General features: G+C 38.0%; 2 protein-coding genes across 8 annotated transcripts in view; one reads left to right on the forward strand and one right to left on the reverse strand.

Moving 5' to 3' along the window:
- Positions 1 to 1781, forward strand: part of col9a1c (collagen, type IX, alpha 1c) — a 37838-nt gene extending 36057 nt beyond the window's left edge. For all 4 annotated transcript variants that reach the window (XM_079878668.1, XM_079878669.1, XM_079878671.1 and 1 more), the window contains 2 exons: positions 812 to 889; positions 1039 to 1781. In XM_079878668.1, coding sequence (XP_079734794.1) covers positions 812 to 889; positions 1039 to 1238 — 278 coding nt within the window. In that variant the 3' untranslated portion in view covers positions 1239 to 1781. The remainder of the gene's footprint in view (positions 1 to 811; positions 890 to 1038) is intronic.
- Positions 1782 to 3558: 1777 nt separating this feature from the next.
- The window catches only part of col22a1 (collagen, type XXII, alpha 1), a 52589-nt gene continuing 31582 nt past the window's right edge, over positions 3559 to 24565 (reverse strand). For all 4 annotated transcript variants that reach the window (XM_079879036.1, XM_079879035.1, XM_079879037.1 and 1 more), the window contains 42 exons: positions 21898 to 21951; positions 21308 to 21361; positions 21170 to 21223; positions 20979 to 21032; positions 20789 to 20842; positions 20655 to 20699; positions 20511 to 20573; positions 20155 to 20208; positions 19374 to 19415; positions 19115 to 19147; positions 18838 to 18891; positions 17581 to 17634; positions 17357 to 17410; positions 17228 to 17281; positions 16971 to 17024; positions 15270 to 15374; positions 14521 to 14565; positions 13558 to 13635; positions 13108 to 13143; positions 12965 to 13018; positions 12182 to 12226; positions 12014 to 12043; positions 11020 to 11133; positions 10810 to 10863; positions 10066 to 10119; positions 9891 to 9944; positions 9744 to 9797; positions 9589 to 9642; positions 9410 to 9463; positions 9246 to 9299; positions 9035 to 9079; positions 8840 to 8893; positions 8668 to 8721; positions 8523 to 8576; positions 8197 to 8268; positions 7999 to 8034; positions 7872 to 7916; positions 7563 to 7742; positions 7409 to 7475; positions 7140 to 7322; positions 6982 to 7059; positions 3559 to 6445 (listed from right to left, as the gene is read on the reverse strand). In XM_079879036.1, the coding sequence (XP_079735162.1) occupies positions 6252 to 6445; positions 6982 to 7059; positions 7140 to 7322; positions 7409 to 7475; positions 7563 to 7742; positions 7872 to 7916; positions 7999 to 8034; positions 8197 to 8268; positions 8523 to 8576; positions 8668 to 8721; positions 8840 to 8893; positions 9035 to 9079; positions 9246 to 9299; positions 9410 to 9463; positions 9589 to 9642; positions 9744 to 9797; positions 9891 to 9944; positions 10066 to 10119; positions 10810 to 10863; positions 11020 to 11133; positions 12014 to 12043; positions 12182 to 12226; positions 12965 to 13018; positions 13108 to 13143; positions 13558 to 13635; positions 14521 to 14565; positions 15270 to 15374; positions 16971 to 17024; positions 17228 to 17281; positions 17357 to 17410; positions 17581 to 17634; positions 18838 to 18891; positions 19115 to 19147; positions 19374 to 19415; positions 20155 to 20208; positions 20511 to 20573; positions 20655 to 20699; positions 20789 to 20842; positions 20979 to 21032; positions 21170 to 21223; positions 21308 to 21361; positions 21898 to 21951 (2724 nt within the window). In that variant the 3' untranslated portion in view covers positions 3559 to 6251. The remainder of the gene's footprint in view (positions 6446 to 6981; positions 7060 to 7139; positions 7323 to 7408; positions 7476 to 7562; positions 7743 to 7871; positions 7917 to 7998; positions 8035 to 8196; positions 8269 to 8522; positions 8577 to 8667; positions 8722 to 8839; positions 8894 to 9034; positions 9080 to 9245; positions 9300 to 9409; positions 9464 to 9588; positions 9643 to 9743; positions 9798 to 9890; positions 9945 to 10065; positions 10120 to 10809; positions 10864 to 11019; positions 11134 to 12013; positions 12044 to 12181; positions 12227 to 12964; positions 13019 to 13107; positions 13144 to 13557; positions 13636 to 14520; positions 14566 to 15269; positions 15375 to 16970; positions 17025 to 17227; positions 17282 to 17356; positions 17411 to 17580; positions 17635 to 18837; positions 18892 to 19114; positions 19148 to 19373; positions 19416 to 20154; positions 20209 to 20510; positions 20574 to 20654; positions 20700 to 20788; positions 20843 to 20978; positions 21033 to 21169; positions 21224 to 21307; positions 21362 to 21897; positions 21952 to 24565) is intronic.

The raw sequence follows: 24565 nt of genomic DNA on the forward strand, positions 1-24565 counted from the left end.
GCACAGCTGAATACATCTGGAGGAATCAGACGTTTTTATGCTATTTCATAGATGGATTTTGCCTTTGAATTTACAAGCTAAAACTGCGAGCTCACATTGATTCCCATCAGTTGCTGGCGGTTTAGGTCATTCAAGGGTAACAGCCTCCAGAATGAGAAGCGCTGCAGTTGTTTTGTCCTCACAAGCGGAGGCTGTTGTACAGTGTGTGCTGTCTGCGCTAATTGCCAGCGAGCCGAGGAGGAATGCTACACTTGCTAATGGGACAGAGATTGAGAAACAATAACAGGATGATTAGAAAAGCCCCCGACCGCATCTCAATCTTATTTCTGGAGAACCTCGGAGGATATCAACATGATTATTGAAGTTTATTAATGCATCTCCAGAGGAAAATGTTCTAGCATTCTGTGAACAATGATGCCTAGCAGGGATTTTTGACAGTATAAATGTCTCATAGAGGTTCTGAAGACCTGTATAAGAGCTTAAAATAGATAGAATGATCGAATACTCCTGATTCACTAATGTAAGCACTATTAAAACTACACTATTACCGACTTCTTTCAAAAACATTAAAGCATGTTACCAAAATTATGCCAAACTTTTAATTGTTAGTGTAACTAAAAGTACCATGTACAATAAATACATGAATACGGCAAAAAATCTGTACTAAGGGTGCATATCAAACTATCATAATATTATCTGATTCTAATTATGATTATTGAATATTGAATTGCATATTAATTGTACTATATAAATGTCTATAATGTGATCGATTTTATTATCTAATGCTTTTTATGTTTATGCATTTGTGTAGGTGATGCAGGACAAAAAGGTGACAAGGGAGATAATGGAATTGGAATTCCAGGAACTCATGGAGAACCCGGACCTCAAGGTACAAAATGCTAAACCTCAACCATTCCAAAAGCTATAGATATTTTAGACTGGTCCAAACTGTTGATAGTTCTATAGAATAGACTGTACTATATTCTGTAGTCACATGTTTAAAAGCCTTCCTTATCAAGTCTGATTTCATTATTACAGGACCAGCTGGCAAGCCTGGCATCGGCAAGGACGGTGCAGATGGTGCCAGAGGAGAGGCCGGTGTGCCCGGGACCCCAGGAACCCCTGGAGCCAGAGGAACCCCGGGTCCTCCTGGGCTTTGTGATCCTTCAAACTGCTACAGGCCTCAACCTCTTTACCTGGTCGGCGGGAAGAAGTCCGTCAACATCAAGGGTCCATGAACAGAAACATAGAAACCTTCTAGAAACCTTCATCACGTCATCATCAAGAGCGCAGATGCAGTCCATTTCCGACAAACTTGAAGAGACTTCAGACGGCGAGTTAAGCAAACGTGACAGTTGTATAGAGACATACAGATGAAGCTCCTGATGGTGCTTCCAATTCACACGGTTTATTGTTGTACCTTGTACATAAACTAGAAGAAAATGTTTGTTCTTTCAGATGGTTTACAGTAAATTGCAGATAAATTAATTAATCAGAAATTGATGTTTCAGTTCTTGGGCCACAAACCGGTAAATATCAATGGTGAAGTAACTTTTTGGACCTCTACATGCCATGTGATTGCATTTCTGTGTGTATTTTTAAAATTTCTCATAAAATGTGATTGTAAAGACCAATGTTAGACATGGTGCCAGACATTAAGCTACGCCAACAGAACGACAGTGATCCAACAACAGGGCAGCTTGAAATAAAAGCTTTCACCACCATGCTACCTGCGTGCTACGGCTTATTTTCCATTAAAAGCTTTTATAAGCGCTTTCTGTCAACCCGTAGATCAGATCCCATTCATTTTAAACAATTAGTCGCAGAAAGTGCATTTCTCAAAAGAGAACTGTACAGTCAGACGGACTGATTATATTTACAATATCGTCTTAAAAAGCTTTCAGTATTTATATACAGCAGAGCTCCAATAACCAGACCTAGCCTTTGAATATCTAATGATATTATTTGGTTATTATTATTATTTATGGCATTGGCCTTAAAGGGATAATTCACTATAATTCACAATATCCTTTTAAAGGGTTGGTTCTCTCAAAAAATGAAAATTGTCATCATTTACTCACCCTCATGTCATTTCAAACCCGTAAGACTTTAGTTCATCTTTAAAACACAAATGAAGATGAAATCTGAGGGATTTCTGTTCCTCCATTGACAGTCCATGCAACGCCCACTTTGACGCTTCAAAATGTTTGTATAGAGATCGTAGCTGAAGAGACATATGATGAACCGATATAATTAGACATTCATCGAAACACATCAGATGTAGTAATGCTCAAGCATTCTTGCTTGAAGTGCGAGAACCAATGAGGTTCAATGTTTATATATAAAGCGATTGAATCTCTTCAGAAAAATTATTTTTACGATCTCTATATGAACTTTGGAATATCAAAGTGGTACAGTAGTTGCACGGATTGACAATGGAAGGACAGAAATCTCCCAGAATTCATTAAAAAGATAATTTCTGTTTCGAAGAAGAATGAAAGTCATCTTACAGTATGTGTTCGGAACGACACGTGTGAGTAAATGACAATTTTTTAAAATTTTTGGTTGAACTATCCCTTTAACCCTGGATCTCTTTATGTTAACATTGACTAGTAGACTGGCTGTACAATGTTTTAAGGTCATTTTTAAGATAATTATAGATACAGACTGGCAAAAAGGAACAATTCCGGAATGACGATTTTATTGTAATACAATCATTTGTGAATTAAATTAAGGTTTAATACGCCTTGAGCTCCATGCACAGCATCAGTGACTGTCAACTGCCACAGAAAATCAGTTCGACTCAAATAGGGTTTCAAAACAAGCGACTGTATTCTTCCTTATAAAAATGTAACATGGTCATGACTGAGCTGAGCAACTGAGCTTTGCACAAATGGTGGGGATTTTAGCACTAAAGTACCTTTGATCTGTTCATAGATTTAAAAAAATTAGACATTGAAATTGCATTGATTTGAAGAAGAAAAAAAATGAACCTTAGGTCTAAGACCTAAGACACATGAAATCTATCTTAAAAATAACAATTATAATAATCATCATCTTTTATATTAACTAATACATTTGACCATTTTTTGTTTGTTGTGGTTGTTTTTCAGGAATAAAATACTTGTAAATTCATCCCTGATGAACACTGTATACGGTATTAACAAGTTTTCCCCCCACAATAACAGCCCGATCCTATAAAATGGACTTGTTCCACTCTTTATTAACACATACGCTCTCCCTCCATACATACACATACATCAAACTAATTAAGATTAATTATAGCACCAGTGAATCAGTATAAACAGGTAGATTATACCATGCATAAATTATACTATTTTACATCACCTGCACCTGTAGCTCATTAGAATAATTTAATGCAAATTGGTATGAAAAAACAAATACAGTCGTTAACAGCTTGAAGAAGCCAAACAAACAGGAGGATACAAAGTCGAAAATGCAACTATATCTGAATACAGTGGAGGAGAACATAACAGTAATGCTGATAGCGTGTATTTCTTTGGCTTGCACTAAAAAAGCACCATGAATTTACATAAATTTGCATCAGTAATAAGCTCGCGATTGAAAATACATCACCAAAACACCAACTCTTCAAGGCTGGGCAAACAAGGACAAACAATTAAGAAATGCAGGGGAAAAAGAAACAAACTTGATAAGAACAAGATTTCTTATGATTGTGTATATAATACTAATTCCAAAGAGATTTATGAGTATTGAACAGTATCATGTGTGGTTTTGCTTTAAAATATAATTAATCGGTCAACAAATTCAGTTCATTCTTACCTCAGCCATTTTGCTAAATTCAACATGTGACCTCACTAAAGCCCCGCCCCCCAAAGAAAGGCAACCTGAACATGCTAAATGCTAAAAGACTTTCTGATAGGCTGAAAACGCACAGACCACTCCCCCCGTCACAGAGACACCTATTTCAGTGATATCTGTCAGGAAATTGTAGGAACAATAAAAAAATAAAAACATATCTTAAAGTATTTGCAACCAAAAAAAAACAAAACAAAAAAACTTTCCTTTACAAAACTAACATCTTCCTTTTTTTTAATCTGAATATCTGCGGGTGGAAAAGAATAGATAAAAAAAAAAATCAAAAATAATATATTTAAGTAATAAGATAAAAGATGAAACCCCCTTCCTTTCAAGAATATATCAATATTTTACCAAAAACAAGCCAAAAAAAAAATAATTAACAGATCTTTAGGCAATAAGTCAAAATTGAATATTTTTTGGATGTCAGTTTCAGTCAAGCTAACTCACAATCTCCTAAACAGAAAAATATATATTTTCGTAATTGTTAGTGTGCTGACGAGAGTTTGTTTTGACACAGTCTCTCTTCTTTCAACGGCTTTATCTGAACGCTTTAGAGGCACAAATGATACTAGTGCACATTCACACTGGACTTTTAACTTTGTGTTCCTAAACTATCATAATGACAACGGCAATGCCGTTTGAAAAGGAAAGTGCTACGCAAAACTATTACAAACGACATTAGAAGAGGCATCAATGGTGTGTATTTTTGGCAATTGTTTTAATGACAAACCAGCTGTGTTAAACTAAACATGCATTGAATTGAGCAGCTGCCTTTCAGTCATCACAAACGCAAGTTTAATGATCCAAAATGAAAACAAAGGCAAGTTATTCACTTGATGCATGGCTACAAAGAGATATATCTTACAAAACGTAGACAAAAAAAAAAAAGAGCAGAAATGCACTTCTCCTCCATCTCCAGGACCTCTAATGATCCTCATTGAGATTTCCTATTGATGAGCGCAAAAGCGTTCCTGTCTTTTCCCAGAGGAACAGAGCGCTCCATCAATAAACCTCAAGCAGAGAATTCCCCAGACTTGACAAGCACATCCTGAGCCAATACTAACAATGCATCAACTGCATGACCTCAGTAAACGGCGTGAGAGTGGGCAGGATTGTGTCACTATGACATCACGGTCTGGCAAGTAAATGTCTTTCTGTCGTGACAGGATTTCTCGTCCTGTTGCATGAAACGCCTTGAAAGTCTTCACTTGAAGTAAATTACCTTGAGCTAAAACTTACTAAACCACCCACCCGCCCTCCCCTAAAAATTAAACTCTGACCGGCAGGACACTTGTGGGCTTTTCACACTTTAAACTGTTAACCAAGAGCCATTTTTAACCCTGGGTTAATGTGTTTCACACTATACTAGGTTAGCATTCGATCCTGGGATGTCATGTAGAGTGTAAAATCTATCTAATGCATATTATTGGGTTAAATTCAATGAGTGGACAAGTACAGTATAATACTGTCTCTTCTTAACGTTTAACTGTTTTAGACACTGTACAATCACTGTACAAATATTTCAGAGCAAAAAACTTCAATGACTTTTCCATGACCTTTCAAGCGATTTGTGATTAATGGTAAGGATTTTTAAAAATCATTTTGATTCAGAACGACTCGCTAATGAATAAATTCTGACCGATGTGCGAACCAGTTCGACTGATTCATTGAAAGAACGCAGCTTCAAAATATCTAAGCGATTCAATACTGTGGCGTTCATAATGACACATTTCTTTTTATATTCACTATAGAAATGACCCATACATTTTCCATGATCACAATCACCTTTCAGGGTTAATCTAGAGCTTTCACAACCCACAGTTGGAAGCGCTAATGCTAAATGCTAACACTTTTTCAAAACTATAGACCTTGGGCGCCAGAGAAACAAGCGCACAGCCATCTTGTGTTTGAACTTCTGTTTTTGCGGTAACTGTATATTTTGTTACAGATGGCATCACTGTTGAAGAGGATGAAGTGGAATTTCTTATTGTAGAGTTAACTAAAGCTATCATGAGCATTGTAATGTTTGAGGCGGATGTCATGACAAATGTCAGTAGACCGGGAACATTTTAAAATGTTCATTCACAATTCAGTGAGATCTTACCTTCATGCTGTGGAAACACAGACCGGAAGACAGAACACAACAAGCGCAGCGCTGAAAAGGGGCGGGGCTTCATAAGGTCTATAAGTGTGAAATGTTGCTTAACCCAGGGCTAAAAGTGAACCTAACTCAGGGTTAAAGACATTAACCAAAGTGAAAAGCCTATTACAAACACACATTTACACACACAAACACACACACACACACACACTTACACACCCTTCAGACGCTGGAGTTCTCATTATTCTTGGCTCATTGAATGTCCAAGTTCATAAATAGGTGTTAGCCCAGGACAGTGAGGGGTGTATTAAGTGCCCTTGACGTTTTTGGTGTGAGGTCTTGATGCCAGGCTGGCGTAGTAGGCACACTGTGAGGGGTCGCACTGCCCTGTCGGTCCAGGAGGTCCGGGCTGACCGTGAGGACCAGGGTTACCAGGCTCTCCCTGAGCACCTGCGGCTCCAGGAAGACCGTCTTTTCCATATCCGGGCATACCTGCAGGACCTGTGGTGCAAATATGATCTCAGCCGTCGTTAATCATTACAACACGTTTACAAGGAAATTTTCGAGTAACGATTCACTCCAAAATCAAAAGAAAAAAAGAAAACAATATTTTTTATTAAATTTATATGAAATAAAATTAAGATATATTTTAAGACACATTTCTCTCCAAAATAATGATTTCACAAAAGAAAAATATGGTATTTTTATGATTGTAATGTGGAAGAAAATCATTTTTCAAATCTAAAATGGTTTTAAATCGACAATACAAAAAATATTACCATGGTGAATTACTATTTTATAGTTTAAAATAATTATTAATCATAAAATCATAAAGTATTATTATTTTTTGCATTAAAGTTGGGATACTGATGTCAATCTTGTCCTAAAACAGGCTTCCTTTCCATTATTAAACATATTTATTTTTTCTTTTAAGTTTTCGGTTGGATTTGGGAAATTTTCTTGACAGTTTTCATGAAATTCACAACACATCATTTGAGTCAATGTAAATCTAAGCATTGATGATCAAAAGATCTTACCAATGGGGCCAACTGGACCAGGCTCTCCTCTCTGTCCAACACCATCTTCTCCCTTTTCACCTTTTGAACCTCGTTCACCTAAAAACAGCGTAGGTTGAAAAGATTAAACTTCAAACATCAATCGAGCAAAGTAACAATCTGTGGTTAGTTTGTGGTACCTTTAGGACCAACTGGACCTCTGGGTCCTTCTGCTCCATTTTGTCCAGGCATTCCAGGCTCTCCAGTTAGACCTTGTCTGCCAGGAGGTCCATCTTTACCTGGGGAACCAGGTGGACCGGGACGGCCAGCCGTGCTCTTGATATGAGCGGGTTGCATTTGAGCCATGAGGTAAGCTAGTTTAGCTGTGAAAATCAATGGAAAGTTTAGAAAATATAAAAAGAAATTGCAAAGTATCACGTCAAATACATTTTCGCCAAATGAATCTCACCATCCAATTGTTTGGAAAGTTCCTCTTGAATGAGCCGTCGCATTTGTTCCAGTGATGGCGTATCGCCCTTAAAAACACGTAATAAATATCATGACATCATTTCGACATCATCAGCATCACACATTTTCTTTTACAAATACTATTGCAGACTCACTCTTAGACCTGGGAGTCCCGGCTGTCCTGAAGAACCAGGGGGCCCAGCAGGACCCACTTCCCCAGGGGGTCCCGACATGCCCATCATCCCTGTGTGACCCTTCCTACCGGGAGGCCCAGGGTTACCCGGAATACCCGGATCTCCAACGGGTCCTTTGTCTCCTTTTATTCCATTATCACCCTGCAGAAACAAGCAACCAAGTAAAACAAGTGGTGATTTGATGATTTTGAAGTGGTAAATGTGATGGATGGATGGAGAATGGATGGACAGATGGATGGATGGATGAATGGATGGAGGATGGATGGATACCTTTTCTCCCTTGTGTCCTCTGTCTCCTGGTTTTCCTAACATGCCCTATGATAAAAACATGGTTAGTTGAAAAATTATGAAAAAGTGTTCATATAATATTAATGAAAAGTAAAGAACCATCACTCACTTGTTTTCCCTCTGGGCCAATTGGACCAGACGGACCCTGAGGGAAAAACACAAGTGTTTGCTCATGTTCAGACAGGCTACAACACTTCATATCCACTTAGGATTGACTGCTGTTCATTTCTATAGGCTTGTTTTAATGGCATAAAAGCTTTAATTTTAGAAATAAAATTCCCATCAGTCCCAAACCAACATCACTCACCGATGGCCCTTTTGGACCTGGAAATCCAGGTAACCCTTGGCTCCCTGCTTCACCTTTGTGTCCTGGCTGACCCTGAAATACAGTAAAACAAAGTGATCATTTACAATAAACATTGCTGATAATAATATAGTTCAATAAAGTTAAGGGGGTTTTAGATGTTGTGCTTTGTGTTCTATTTTAATATGCGTCCTCATAGAAATTCAGAGCCATGCTTTAATAGACACACCAGCGAGAGGCAGTTTTCGGGTCCAAAAGTGGTTGTAAATCGAAATCTCAGTTCATTAAACAACATGGCCGCCCATGCTGACATGCTATAAAAAACTTACAGGATTTCCCTGAGATCCGGGCTTGCCCGCTGGTCCTGATTCTCCAGGTTGACCCTAAAAAGACGAAACACAGTGACCCAACAAAATAATCACACTGGTGCAGTTTTGTTTTGCAATTTAATTAGTTCATCAAAGGCATCCTCACGATTTCTCCTCGTGGTCCTCTCATGCCCTCTAGCCCTGGTGGTCCGGTTTTACCCTGAGCAACACAAGTACACCAATTAAAAGCCAACACCATCAGCTCACAGCGGTCAGGTCTGCAGTGACCTCTGACATAGAGAGATGGACCGCACAACATGGATTGCGTGTTTACTCACATCTTTCCCAGGTTGACCCTCACGTCCAGGAACACCCTGCATCCCATCTTCACCCTAATGTAACCAATACGACAGGTCAGCAGTTTATAAACAGAACCCATGACAATTCTGGATTATTTGTGGAGCATATATTAGTGCTGAAGCTTTGAATATGAATGTATCTATGAGCATTCATTTCAATTGCCATTGACTAACCTTTGAACCTGGTTGCCCTGGTTCCCCTCTGTGACCTTTGAAACCCTGGAAAAGACAAAAATAAATGTGGATATTTTAGCCTATAGGTATAGGTAGCAGGTTATAATGCCATGGTAACATTTGTGTGAAGTGAAATAGTCCAGATTTCCACAGAAATCCATCCGTAATACAGAATAAGAGAATCTTCATTAGGTTTTTAGACATAACTCACAGGCATTCCTCTGAGTCCGTCTCTTCCTGGTGTTCCTGGCTCTCCCTGTTTACCCTACAAGCAGAAAAGAAAATAATCATGTTTTTTTTTTTTTCATGTTTCTGGCTGTATAGAACTAAGTTTGGCTAGGATGCTGGTATGCACACAGAACATCAGACTCATACCGGCTCTCCTGTTTCTCCTGGTCTGCCATCCTTTCCGTTTTTACCCATCATGCCCTTCAGCACAGAATATGTAGTATCAGGCCGTATGTAGGCACCGGAAACAAAAACAGCATCATGGAGTTATTCATCATTCAGCATCAGGACATTTTAAAAACAATGAAAGAGATGTAATCGCTCACCATTAGACCCGGCAGGCCTGGAGGTCCCTGAATTCCCTTCAGTCCTTCTTTACCCTGGTAAAACACATTCTCATGACTCAATCATCAATAACATAGACAGATTCCAGTCTTGCAATCCATCCAACAAATCACAGAACAAAACATATTAGCCTTGCCTTTTCTCCAGGAGGTCCAGGTGGTCCAACAGGTCCAGGGTTTCCATCATTACCCTATAGATACAGCAGAAATGTACGTTTGTTTTTTTTTTTGTTTTTTTTGTTTTTTAGTATAGCTACACTGTTCTTTTATGAAAGAGGACTCACAGGTTGACCCATGGCTCCTGCAGCCCCAGGATAACCAGGAGGTCCTGTGTTTCCCTGGGAAAATGCAAATCAATGAGAGAAAGATGTGGCATAAGGATAAATAATGGTATGTCAAATAGTCTGAATATACATATAATACATATTAACTGTGATGAAAATGGTAGTTTGATAGTACCTTTTCACCCTTCTCTCCAAGTGTCCCTGGAGGACCTCTGTCACCTTTGACCCCCTGCAACGGAACACAAATACGTTATTTGAAACAAACACCAGTGATGCAACGCTGCCGGTTGACACAAGTATATTTCACCCATATAAGGGTAGGTAGACTTAAAGAATATGCATGTGTAATGTGTACAGTCAAACCAAAAATTATTCAGACACCAGATATCATTTTTTATATTTTTTTTACAAGTGGGTGCAGGACACTATAGTTCATTTATGTAAGTGAGGATAGAAAAATAAAGTAAACTTTGACATATTATACCCCAAAATTCTTCATACAGTGGACTACCAGTAAAATATATACCAATTTGGGACCAAAATTTATTTAGACACTTTCACCTGACCATGTTTTGCTTTCATTTTTTTCTTTAATTGGTAATGCGACCACTTTTTACACCGCAGACTGAACAAAATTAAGCATTGCTTGGTAATTGGTTGACCTAAATTGGTATTATATAATTGTGTAGTTAAATTTAACATCTGACAGATATTCAACCCAATTCATTTGTGAGACAGTCTACCAGAAGGATGGCCAAAACCAGTGAAATATCAACTGATTTGATAACTCTATAAATGTTATATTTTATTACCATTTTCTAAACTATAGCGAATAAACTGTGATAATGTGAGAAATGTTGAAGGTACAGTATCTGAATAAACTTTGGTTTGACTGTTTATATATCGTCTACATTCTAACCTTGGTTCCATCAGCACCAGGAGGTCCTGCAGGTCCTGTTGGTCCAGGAGGACCCTGCAAAAGCCACCAGTTAAATCCCAATAAAGACTCATAAATTAATCGATTATTTGAGGTTTTAAATGGAGGTAAACATTTATATTTCCATTCAATAAACTTCTGTCATGTTTCAGTTCCATTAAGCTTAAAGAATAAACGTTGATGATTCCTCACCGCATATCCGTCCTGTCCGTTTTTCCCAGGTGGTCCAGTATGACCTTTGTCACCAGGAGGTCCTGGAGTACCTGGTTGTCCAGATGGTCCAGGGGGACAATCTGAACAAATGTCCTGAGAAAGAGAAAAAGGCAAAGTTACAACCTTAACAAGAATGGAAATACTTAACAAGAACTAACACAATCAACTCAAAATCCTGGGTTTTCAACACTATTTCTGTTTACAAATTTGAAGACTGCTTATTGGATCAATAAAGGTGAATGCCAAATTATGCATCTACACATATTACAGAGAGCTTTAATGGTGTAATGGAGCTTTAATTAATATAATAGTGCAGCAGAATTTAGTCAAATTTAGCTGCAAACTAACTAATACTTACTAAGCCTTTCTTGTGTCCCAGTGTAAGTAAGAACTTATGGATGGTGTGACCCTACCCTGATCTCTATTATGCACTTAATATACAGTACATGTCCTTTAATATGTTCTATCCACCATGGATGGATGGATGGATGGATGGAAAATAGGCGGGCGGATGGATGGATGGATGGATGGATGGATGGATGCATGGGTGGATAAAAGGCCAGATGGATGGATGGATGGGCAAATGGAAGGATAGGCAGATAGATGGATGGATGGATGGATGAATGAGCAGATGGATGGATAGGTGGATGAGTGGACAGATAAAAGGGCGGATGGATAGATGGATGGATGGATAAAAGGGTGGATGGATGGGCAAATTGAAAGATAGGCGGATTGATGGATGGATGGATGGATGGCTGGATGGATGGATGGAAGGGCAGATGGATGGATGGATGGATGGATGGATGGATGGATGGATGGATGGATGGATGGATGGATGGATGGATGGATGGATGGGCGGATGAGTGGATAGATGGGCAGATGAGTGGATGGAGGGTTGGATAAATGGATAGAAGGATGGATGGATGGAAGAATGGTGGATTTTAGGATGGATGAATGGATGGATGGCTGTTACCTTCAGATCAGAAAGGTCTGCAGCTTTTCCCTGGAAAAGAGGTTGGGAAAACAAAACTCAATAAAAAAACATATTTAACTGCATATATGATCCATCAACAGCAGGTGAATATTAAATGTCAGCTGATTTGATGAATCCATATTTAAATGATGAACAGGTATCACTCACTGGTTCTCCAGTTGAGCCCTTCTCTCCAGGTCTTCCTGGTAAACCCTGCAGGTAGACAGACACACACACACACACACACACACACACATACATGAGCATGACTCCTGCTGATGATCCTCACCACAGGAAAACACATTCAAACCGTGTTAGTCACAAACTGACACTGAATCCCCAAGAAGACTGAACAAGATCCACAGCAGAGCAGTGAAGCGGGTTTAGTTCTGCATCACGATTCAGGATTGAAAAGTAAAGCACTTCACTGTTATCGTACAGATACAATATGATTAACGGAAGCTAAAGATGCTCCATCTGAGATGTTGAATGACTGTGTTCTGCGTGGATTTAAAAAAAATGAAACCAGGTTGCTAAGCAGTTAAATGGTAACTCTAAATTTACGCAATATTAATAGTACTCGAACCACTAACGTAAGTAGATCTTTACTCTAACTTCTGTAAAAATGGACCAGTTTTAATAGCAAATCTTGTTTATTTTATCCAAAAAATGTTCTCTAAAATGTGAATATGAAATCTCACTGAATTATAAATACAACCTGCTTCTAACTATCATTAGCATGTAGCAAATTACAGAGCGTCTTCGTTTGTGTGCGGCGCGGTTTTAAGAACTCATTTAAAAGTATTGATGCAAAACAAAACATGTAACATGGTGTATCCATGGCCATATGATTCATCTGATCCCAGGGGCTACAGTTTACATGTAGCCTTTAGCTAATAGTGCTACAATAACAGAATTGTCCCTGTACAAGTAAATCAAAATGAATCTTACATTATGTCCAGCGGGTCCCTGTGGTCCGCTCACTCCTGGAGGTCCTCTCAAACCCTGAACATCAAACATGACACGTCACTTAAGGGTGTTCTGTGAGCATCTGTCTCATTTGAAAGTGATATAAATATGAAGAGATTGTTTACCGCTGCCCCTGTTGGCCCTGGAGGTCCGGGAGGCCCCTGAGAAAGACACAGAATATCACTCAGATATGACCATAAAGAAATTTGTCTCTGTTTGTCTTCAGATCCACGAACAAAAAATCAACAACAAAAAAAGACAGTAGGCTGGGTCAGAAATAGATGGAAAATAATAAAACCATGTTCTCTGCACTGTGTTCATACAGTATGTGTGCTTGTATGTGCATATGTGTTCACTCAAACTACAGCAAACAGAGGGCATATGCATGGACAAACATGCATTTTTTTTTAGTTACACTGGTTTTAAAGTCAGTTTAAAGGTCACTTTTTGGCCATATGGTTTTTTTGGAGTTATTTGTGTTGCTAATATTAGTGCTTATGTGAAAATGAATGCATTTTGATTGGATATTGCAATGGGAGAATGAACAGATAGCATGACTGTGTGTGTTTCTGTACCTGGGGTCCAGTGGTTCCCTCTCCTGGTGGTCCTCTGTTTCCTGGCATTCCCTGCATTCCCTGTGGGCCGGGCAAGCCCTAAAACACAAAATAAAAAGTGATAAACAGGGCTGAATCAATCAGTCTATCTATCTATCTATCTATCTATCTATCTATCTATCTATCTATCTATCTATCTATCTATCTATCTATCTATCTATCTATCTATCTATCTATCTATCTATATGTCTGTCTGTATCAGGAAGGCTGCATTTATTTGCTCAAAAATACAGTAATATTGTAAAATAATATTACAGTTTAAAATAAGTGTTTTCTATTTGAATATATTTGGATTGTAATTTATCCCTGTGACGGTAAAGCTGATTTTTCAGCATCATTACTCCAGTCTTCAGTGTCACATGATCCTTCAGAAATCATTCTAATATGCTGATTTCCTGCTCAAGAAACATTTATTATCATTATAAATGTTGAAAACAGTTGTGCTGGTTAATCATTTTGTGGAATCATTTTCCAGAATTCTTTGATAAATGGAATTTTCTTTTGAAATAGAAATCTTTTGTAATACTATAAGTGTCTTTATTGTAACTTTTGATCAATTTAATGCATTTTCCCTGGTTAAAAGCTTTTAAAAAATATCTTACTGAATCTAAACATTTAAACAAGAGTGTATGTCCTGCATTTATTAAGTCCAGCACTGGTAAAGCACTGATTGATACAGTAGTACAGTAGCAAAATGAATAAATGGTACTTTTTCCCCAGGAAAACTTCTTTGCTAACATTATCTGGTTGTCAGTAAAAACCATCACATAAATGAAATGCCAATGAAAAGTGAGTCAGCTTTTGCCTCTGGGGAACACGCACCTGCTCATGATATAAAAAAAAATGCCCAAAAATATATTCATGCTGATGGAAGGCAAAATAAAGTAACAAGAAGAAAAAAAAAACACATAGAAGTCTCATTACCTTCAGTCCGGGAGGTCCAGCTGGACCCGGAGGTCCTGTATCACCCTGTAATTACAGAAAGAACATTAATACTCTATTTCTCTCAATCTTTTATTAGTCCTTTCATTTTCCCTCTCACAAAATCATATTTAGTTTGTATAAAAGGTTATTTCATTCCAAGTTTTTGTTAAAGTCATACAGAGACATACAGAATGAAATTTAAGTCATGATTCACTGAAAATCCCCAATGATGCCATTTTGTTTGGTGCCAATAATACGGCATACAAATTCATTCATTTGATTATTACACACACGTGTTAATAATCATGTATCTCTGTTGGATAGACTGTGTGCGTGTGTGTATAGCTGGAAAAATAAGGCAGCTGTAACTATAAAACAACCCCAGTTCCCCTGTAACACCTGCAGCCACAGTCTCATTGACTCATTAGTTTAATGTGTGGTAGTTTTATTCTCCACGTTTCAGTGCTTTTAACCACAATCAGCAAATATAAATGGAAAAAGTTAGAGTAAACAACTTTAAGATTCTCCAGAGCACAAGATGTAAACAGCTTATTAAATGCAATTTTACACGCTCATGACGGGAAACCTTAAAACAAGAACGAAACAAAATGCGTGCTCTTTTCCTCTAAAGCTAATTGGCCAGTACTTTTGAACAAATACATAGAACATTTGCAATTTTAAAAGTCACATCAGTAACAAAAATATAATTCATGTTATCAAGCTTATGAATCACAAAATGAATGCATTACCTTTGTTCCATCTTTGCCTTTTCCGGGCAAACCGATTTCTCCTCTTAAACCAGGCTCACCGCTTGGACCAGGGGGTCCAGAAGGACCATCTTTACCTGCATCTCCCTGGTGGCATATAAATAGACATAAATACAAAAAAAAAAAAAAAAAAAAACTACATGTCCCTATAAAAAATTCTGATTCGGACAGGGTAAATTATGTTTCATGATAATAAATATCTTGATACAATAATCCATTATGGCCACCAGTCTAGTATGCTGCCAAAACGGCGTCGACCCACCAAGGCATCCATGAGATGCTCAATTGGATTGAGATCTGGGGAATTTGGAGGTCAGGGCAACACCTTGCACCCTTCATCATATTCCTCAAACCATTTCTGAACAATGTGTGCAGTCCACCAGGGAACAGTACTGTCATGAAGGGGTGTACCTGGTCTGCAACAGTGTTTAGATAGGTGGCATGTGTCCACATGAATGGTCAGACCCAGGGTTTCCCAGCAGAACACTGATCAGAGCATTACACTCTTTTGTCCCGCAGTGCATCACTTCCACAGGTCATCGCCGCACACATGCACGACCATGCATGTGACTTAAAAGAAAACAGCACTCATCGGACCAGATGACCTTCTTCCAATCCTACAAGGTCCAGTTCTGACGCTCATGTACGCCCACTGCAGGCGTTTCCGACAGGGTCATGGAAGGCACTCTGATCGGTCTGTGGCCACTCAGCCTCATACGCAGCATAGTGTAATGCACTGTGTGTTATGATGCATTCCTTCCATAACCATCATTGCTTTCACACGTGAGCATTTGTTTCCTCCCTTGCTTCGTTTAGGCATATGTGAACACGGCAATCGCGCTTAGATCGCCTGTACTCTGGGGCGGTTCGCTTGAGGTGTGAAAGCAATCCGACTTAACGGACCAATGAACCAAATGGTATTATAATTCATAACGGGATATGTGCTATATAAATAGCAGTAGTGTTTGATTCTAGTCCTTGATTCCTGCTCTAGCTGCATTCTAACATTTTTCTAGTGTTTTTGCATGTGTCTAAAGCCACAATAAGCTTGTCAATCATCTTGATGGATGACGCAGAGGAAACTCTGACTCATAAGAGGACAGTTGCACTCGGATGTGACTTGCGTGAACACATTTTAGTACACTTTTAAAGGTTTCCTTGTGAAAGCGAACTGAACTAAGAAGAAAATGCAGCATTGTAACAAATTAAGTCTATAGGTCGATCTATAGGTGTGAAAACACCCCAAATTTTGTGTGCCTTGTGCCACAGTAGACCTTCTGCTGGCTCAGACCAGACGGGATAGCCTTCATTGCCCTCGTGCATCGATCAGCCTTGGGCGTCCAACACCGTCACCGGTTTGAGGTTTGTTCCTCCTCAGATCACTGTTGGTATATTCTCAGCACTGCTGACCGGGAGCGACACACAAGCCTTGCCGTTTCAGAGATGTCCTTGTCAAACTCACTCAGATCTTTATTCCAGTCCATTTCTCCTGCATCCAACACACTGATTACGAGAACTGAGGGTTTGCTTACCATCTAATCTACCCGGACCTTAATATATGGCCTTGTTAGGAGATGATCAATAATATTCGCTTCACCTGTGACTGGTCATAATGATTTGGCTCATCAGTGTATATATACACATATATATCATTTTTATTAGTTGAATATTTAATTTCTGTACCTTCTCTCCTCTCTGTCCAGCGATACCAGGTGGACCGATGCTGCCTGGAATACCCTGAAAAACACACAGACAAGATGTCTACACTTGCAAAAGTTACATTTTAAAACGTATTTGTTAATGAGATCACTACCAGAAAAATGATAACCTGCTTATATGACACCATATGCATTTAAACATTTGACTCAAATTGTACGTTTCCTAAAACGGATCTTGTATTTTGGATGTCAAAAAAGGCAAGAATTTATTTAAGAACGCACCACATTGCCTGGCAGCCCTCGGAGCCCCTGAGGGCCCATCAATCCGGGCGGACCCTAAAGAAAGTGAAAAGTGTGACAGTGAAAAGTTCAGGAAACAATACATCATGTGTGAGAAGACGACAAACTCACTGGGTCTCCGTTTCTCCCTGATTCTCCTTTATCACCAGAGTCACCCTTAGGGCCCTGTTCACACCAACAGGAGAAAGACATCAAGACAGAAGAAACATCTAAAAATCACTGACATTTTCACAGGTATGACTGGAGTATGAAGGTTAAGGATGAACAATTATCATCATATTCAGTAGTTTGTCTGATGTGAATGAAAGCAGCTCAGATGTTTCATAAAGGTTTACCGCAGGCCCCGAATGCCCTCTGAATCCCTGCTCTCCAGGAAGTCCTCTTTGACCCTGGGGATATTAGAGATTGTGAAGGTTATCAGATTCATTTTAGTAACAAGTCTGAATTTAAGCCATAATATCCTCAAAGTGTGTAATTGAATGTGAATGTGAATGTTTTAATATACTTTTAGTTTATCCAGCCATGGTGACTTTGAAATCTCATAAAGTTTACCCTGCACTCCAGAAATGAAACCTGGCTGTCTTTTAAGATGACGTCAGGGCACTTTCTCTGACAGAAATGATTGCATTTGGCCTGACTTGTGAGAACTGCAGTAATTCAACAGAGATTTCTCATTTCACACTAATACATTCAGGTGAGAGCAGATACATCATCGTAACAAGCTTGTCTGTGTTTCTGTAAATGATGCACCGCTTGGTGTCTGGACTATTTTATTAGATGACGGAGAGAGCTTTCATGAGTTCAGCTACAGAAATATGATTTATATATATATATATATATATGGTTATGTGACCTAATTATATTCAACTTTCACTTTGATATTTATAAACTGATGTCCTGTAAAGATGTGCTTGAGTTGTTCAGCCTTTTAGACTTTATTTGCTTATTTTCTTTATTTGATATTTTAATATTAATTAGTCAAGAGATTGAGTATGCAGAAAAGCTCATCTTGGAGATGTCAAAACTGAAATGTCAACAATTTAACAAAAAAACAACAACTTTTAAACAGCTACAGTAAATGCCAGTAGCACTGATCTGTGAATAGATGCCCAGGATCTGCTTTATTAATAGCTCGGGGCAAAAAGGCACCTTCACCTGTTTTGAAATATTATCAGGTGCTAAAACTATGGTGGTTCTAACGTGAGCACACAGAGGTACATGATATCAGCTGATGGGATGCAACGCCCCTGACCTTCATGTTTATTAATATTCCTTTATGCAACGTTGAATCCCTTAATATCTATTGTCAACACTTCAGGTGGCTGTTCTCAGAAATGAAATGCACATATTTAGCTGTTCTTTTTCAAGTATATTTGCCTCATGATTCCTCAAACTGACAGCAGACTTTATTATGTCTGCATTATGAATGCACTAGTCACAGTAAAGTGATTCTGTAAATGAAATCATATTCAGACGCACAAGTCTAGTACAACCAAACCTGACTCTCTACTGCCCTCGTGAGATGATTCCTACAACCTGGAAAAGATACGTCATTACATCTAAAATGATTCTGGAAGTGTTGGAAAGCTCACCATCTCGCCTGGTTTTCCTTGATCTCCTTTCTCTCCCTTCTCTCCCGGCTTGCCCTAAAGATCAGGAAATTTAAAATGTGAATGAAAAACAGGCAAAATATGTGGTTTATTATATGACACAGTGGCCCCAGAAAGTATTTCAACTTAAAAATGACTGCATCAACTAAAATATATCAAAATATCATTCAGTGTAAAGACAGACAGCACAAACACACTTAAATAAGCTTATACTCAAAATATCTATTAACAAACTATTACTCAAAAACCGATAACTTACCGGTTCGCCAGGTTCAGGAATCACATTGGCCACCTACAGAAAATAAAAACACAAATACTGAGCCACATTCATCAGCTGAATCAATACATGATTAAATACTAAAAACTTGAACAAGAGATTTCATAACTGTCAAGTCTATTCTCGTTTATTTATCTGATGTATTACACATCAGAAATCAGATGATTACTTATATCATCTGTAAACGTATATTCATATAGTTATATTTGTATGCAATATGTCATTTATCAACTGTACTCACATTGCCTGGGACCCCGGCCGGACCCCTGGGGCCCACCTCACCCTGTATGAATGAAAAACAGTCACAGAGAGAGGTTATATCCTCATCCTGTCAGCATGTTAATGATCTCATTAACAACCTCATGCCCTCAGGAGACCATCACTGACATGTGTGAAACCTACAGCAACACATGCTCGAAAACGCTCCTCTGTAAGCCTGTTGTGTTTATATCACAAATGCCATTATCAAGAGGTGACTTGTATAATCACCTAATCATTTTTTTTTTTTTTTTTTACATTTTAGACATTTCAAGTCATCAAAACTATGAATTAACTAAATACACTACCATTCAAAAGTTGTTTTAATGTTTTTAAAAAGAAGTCTCTTCTGCTCACTAAAGCTGCATTTATTTGATAAAAAATACAGTAAAAACAGTAGAATTGTGAAATATTATTACATTTCAAAATAACATGTTTTCCACTTGAATATATTTTAAAAAGTAATTCATTCCTGTGATGAAAAGCTGAATTTTCAGCATCGTTACTCCGGTCTTCAGTGTCACGTGATCCTTCAGAAATCATTCTAATATGCTGATTTGCTGCTCAAGAAACTTTGATAGTATTTCTTAATATTATCAATGATGAAAACAGTCGTGCTGCTCAGGATTCTTTGATGAATACAAAGTTCAAAATAGCAGCATTTATTTGAAATTGAAATCTTTTGTAAATGTCTTTTCATCAATTTAACACGTTCTTGCTGGATACAAGTATTCATTTCTTTAAAAAATATTGTTGCTTCTCACCTTGTCTCCTTTGTCTCCTTTCAAGCCAGTAAGTCCATCTTTCCCTCTCTCCCCCTACAAGACAGACAGAGGGATGAAGATCTGACAAACGCATGACTCAAATTGACATTGACGAGACTAATTTCTTATATTTGTCTCACCATCTTTGTGCTGAAATATAGTCTGAACATGTCTTATGAGAACTGAATAGATGATGGTTCTCACAGTAGTTTTTCTACAGCAGATCCTGATATTTTAACAAATCAATATCTATTGATTCTGTTAATCAAAGAAAATCCTGATTCTGACCTCAAAAAATCAAGAGAGCAGAGAGAATTTGATTCTTTCAAACAAACGTCCATATAGTTCAGTCTTACTTGGCCTCCTCTCTCTCCTTTGGGTCCCATTGGGCCGACCTGCCCAGCCAAACCAGGCTCTCCCTGAGACAGAACAAGACAGCCGTTTCATATGTGCTTTTGCCAAGACATTCTCAAAACTCATTTAAGTTTTGCTTTCCTCACCCGTTCACCAGCAGGTCCTCGGGGTCCTGGAGGGCCTTCATCTCCCTGAGAGAAAGACAAAGTAGCATTAGTGATTAAAAAAAATGGATTTCCAACCCAGATCTTTAACCACCAGTCCACAAACCACCCTTTACCTTCGATCCCGGTTTACCGGGGAAACCGTCCTGTCCGGGTTCTCCTCGTTGCCCCTAGTGGAAATGCAAAATAATCACAAAACCTGTAGTGCAACAAAAACCAGGTCTGGCCTTTGACGAGTGTATAAATGATGAAGTTCTACCTCCAGAGAACAGAGTTCACAGTTTGCCTCATTAAAACAGTTCTAACCTTCTCGCCGTCGTTTCCAGGGAAACCATCCAATCCATCTTTTCCTGGCAGACCCTGAAAAAATAATTACCATTAAAATCATTATGTCAAGTTTTTCCACACTACAAATGAGTGTTCCGTTAATAAGGTAACAGATTGTTGAAGTGTGGACAATATGCTTGAGTTCTCAGGGTAAAGTCACAGCGACTCACTGGTTTTCCTGCTTCTCCTAGTTTTCCTGGGAAGCCGATTTCACCGGGTAATCCCTGTGAGAACAAACAGATCAATTTAATATCATCTGTATACTATTTAGTGGCTGTGACATATTATTTTGGTGTATGTAAACTTACTGGAGGTCCCGTCTGTCCGGGGCTGCCACCAAGTCCAGGAGGCCCCTGAGGACCCTAAAAACAAAACAAAAAAACTTGGAATATTACATTAGAAATTCAATTGCTTTTTAAAAGAGTTTTGGAGTCAATGCAAGCCCCTCCCCCACAACAAAAAAATATTGTTTTTTTAACAATATTATGTGGTCATTGAAATTACTTGCATGATTTACATGATCATCACTGCATGTAACTTTACCAAAACACGTTTTGTTTATTAATCTCAATGATGTTCATTCCTCTAATAACCATTAGAGGTCACTGTTACTCTAAAAAGATATTTTTAAGACATAATCATGTTCATAATGCCATCTAATCATAATACTCATACTATTTCTGCAGTATGATACTATTTTCTGTACATATGAAATACGTAAGTGAACTATTATTTGTCAAAAAAGTACTTTTTTATCCTTTTATCAGTACTAGGCTATGCAGTAGCAGTAGTATTTCATTCTGAACATAGTCTAAAAACAAACCCAAAATGCAACCATGAAAAATAAAGGGCAAAGAGTTCTCCTCAGACTAAGACTGAATGTTCTGGTGGTTCTTACAGGAGGTCCTGGAAGACCATCAACTCCCGGCAATCCTGCATCCCCCTTTTTACCCTAGAGAAACAGAAGACAAGAAGACTCATGAGCTTGTGTTATGTGAAATGAAAATAAATATGGAGATATATTTATAAAATACAATAATAAATCAGCTATAATTAGCCTTTTTTTATATTGGTCTGATTGGTAAGATAATATAAGGCATAGGACTTTTTTTAATTTAAACTATATCCTTTTATCCAGTTATCCATCTTTTTTACCTAAATTAAATCTGTTCATCAGATAAATCATTGAGTCTCTTCAGTAAATTTGGACTAAACTTTATGATCTCTTTAGTCTTTATGAATTGTTTTAAGCATCAAAGTGTCAGTTGCATAGCTAACATAGCTAAGGGATAAAAAAGCTCTCAGATTTAATCAAAAAGATCTTCATTTGTATTCTGAAGATGAACGAAAGTATTACGGGTTTGGAACGACATGAGGGTGAGTAAATGGTGACAGAATTTTCATTTTTGGGTGAACTATCCCTTTCGGGCATTTGATTTCTCTTAGTGGGCCTTTTTTGTGTGTGAATTGAATGTTATGGAAATGTCAAAATGTCTGAACTCTACCTGACCTCTCTTGTATTATTATAATTCAAGAAAGAAAAAAAACTGTGAGAGGTCAGGTAGAGTTCATGTCTTCTATCTGGCATCTGAGATAGACTCATAATGACTTGAATGTAACTTTCCATTAATTAGAGAGAGGCACATAACAAGGGTTGTTCTGCCCTCTCCTGGACAAACTGGAAATGGCTCTTGATTTACACTTATGACAATGTTCCGTTAGCTGTCAGCATGAGTATTCTATATTAAATAGAAATTAGAAAAATGACAACACAACAAACAAAAATACTAAAGACCCTGTGAGCAAGGTTTTATTTCCACTTGAAACAGGATGTTAGGTTGGGACACACTTTCCTTTATAGCCAACAGCCTTTATTTATTGTCACAGTTACAGACTATGATTTGCTACCAGCTATTGCTAGCAGTCGGTATCAGGTAGGCCTTTTTTATATCCCTATCTGAAATATTGCTGTTGTTTACGTATGCTAGCATATAGATAACCTCATAGCTTTTAGACATGGACTAAAAGCCTCAAAAATACAATTCTCTTCCTCACTTTCATATTTGTTCAATCACTGACATGGCAGAACATGCTAACTCTTGCTAACACTTTAGCATCCCCTGCTGCTCGCACGTAAGGCAAGGGAAAGTAGTTTGACGGTATTACAGCAAAAAGAGCTTAAAATAGAGAGATAGGAACTCTTTTAACGTCTAACTCAGGGCTCCCTACAGTTGTGCATCATTCACTAAAGCGCCACCCACTGTGTTTCTGTGCTGTGCGCGAGATCTGTGTTAGATGCCCCGTATAAAAGCTTCTGAAAGCCTGTTTCTCCCGCTGGGACAGAGAGAACTTGGGCTACACTCAGAACACCAGCAAACCCTGCTGAGATACAACACTGAGCAAGGAACTGCGCACCAAAAAAATCGAATTCAAATTTGCAAGGATAAAAAGTAAAAGTAGGCAATGTGCACACAATGGCTTTGTGTCTACCGGTTCTAGCTGGTCTAGTGGCACTTTTCAGATAGTTGTCCAGCTAAATAACAGCTTGGTGAGGCTGGGAAACCATCTTAGAATCAGCAGACCAGATTTAGGTGGATTTAAGGGATTGTTCACCCAAAAATGAAAATATGCCCATGATTTACTCGCCCTCCTCAAGTCATCCTAGGTGTATATGTCATTCTTACGTATTCTTCATCACTCGGATACAATCGGATTATATTAAAAAAAATATCCTGGCTCTTCCAAGCTTTATAATTGATGTTTTAAATATGGATATTTATCTTACACAAATGCATCGCTTCGCTTCAGAAGGCCTTTATTAACCCCCCAGAGCCGCGTGGAGCACTTTTATGATGGATAGATGCACTTTTATGGACTTTATAAACAGAAACGCCCATTTACTGCCATTATAAAGCTAGGAAGAGCCAGCTCATTTTTTTATATAACTCCGATTGTATTCGTCTGAAAGAAGAATGTCATATACACCTAGGATGACTTGAGGAGGGTGAGTAAATCATGGGATCATTTACAAGTTTTTACAGCAGGACATTCACTGAAAATCGAGAACCAATGCCTTCACTGGCCAGTCTTCATGTGGTAAATATGAAATAGGCAGATTTATGTACAGTTCTTAATATTTTGATTTAACTTTTTTTTAGTTTTAGTTTTAAAAAATATTTCTAAACTAAATATTTTTAGTTTATTTTAATGGCAGTTGTAGTTTTATTTCAGTTAGTAATATTAGTGCTTCAACTGACATATAAAATAATACTCAGAAAAATATATTTTTTATTTTGTTGAAACTTTAGATAAAATATAAAGAATATATAATAAAAGTTTGCATATGTGCTTTATGAGCATCATATTTGATACATCAGGCTTTTGTGGCTCATATACTGTAGTATGATATAAGAGAATATGGAGCTCATACTCAAGAAAACTCTTATAAAACACCTTTATTTATTTTTTATTCAGTCCCAATTTTTTAAAGCGATGTATTGATAAGCAAGTTGCTTCAGTACAGTAAGTGTTCATCTTGAAATATTACTAAAAATATAAAAGTTATT

The sequence above is a fragment of the Squalius cephalus genome (assembly GCF_949319135.1).
Source record: "Squalius cephalus genome assembly, chromosome: 8".
Taxonomy (NCBI): Eukaryota; Metazoa; Chordata; class Actinopteri; order Cypriniformes; family Leuciscidae; genus Squalius; species Squalius cephalus.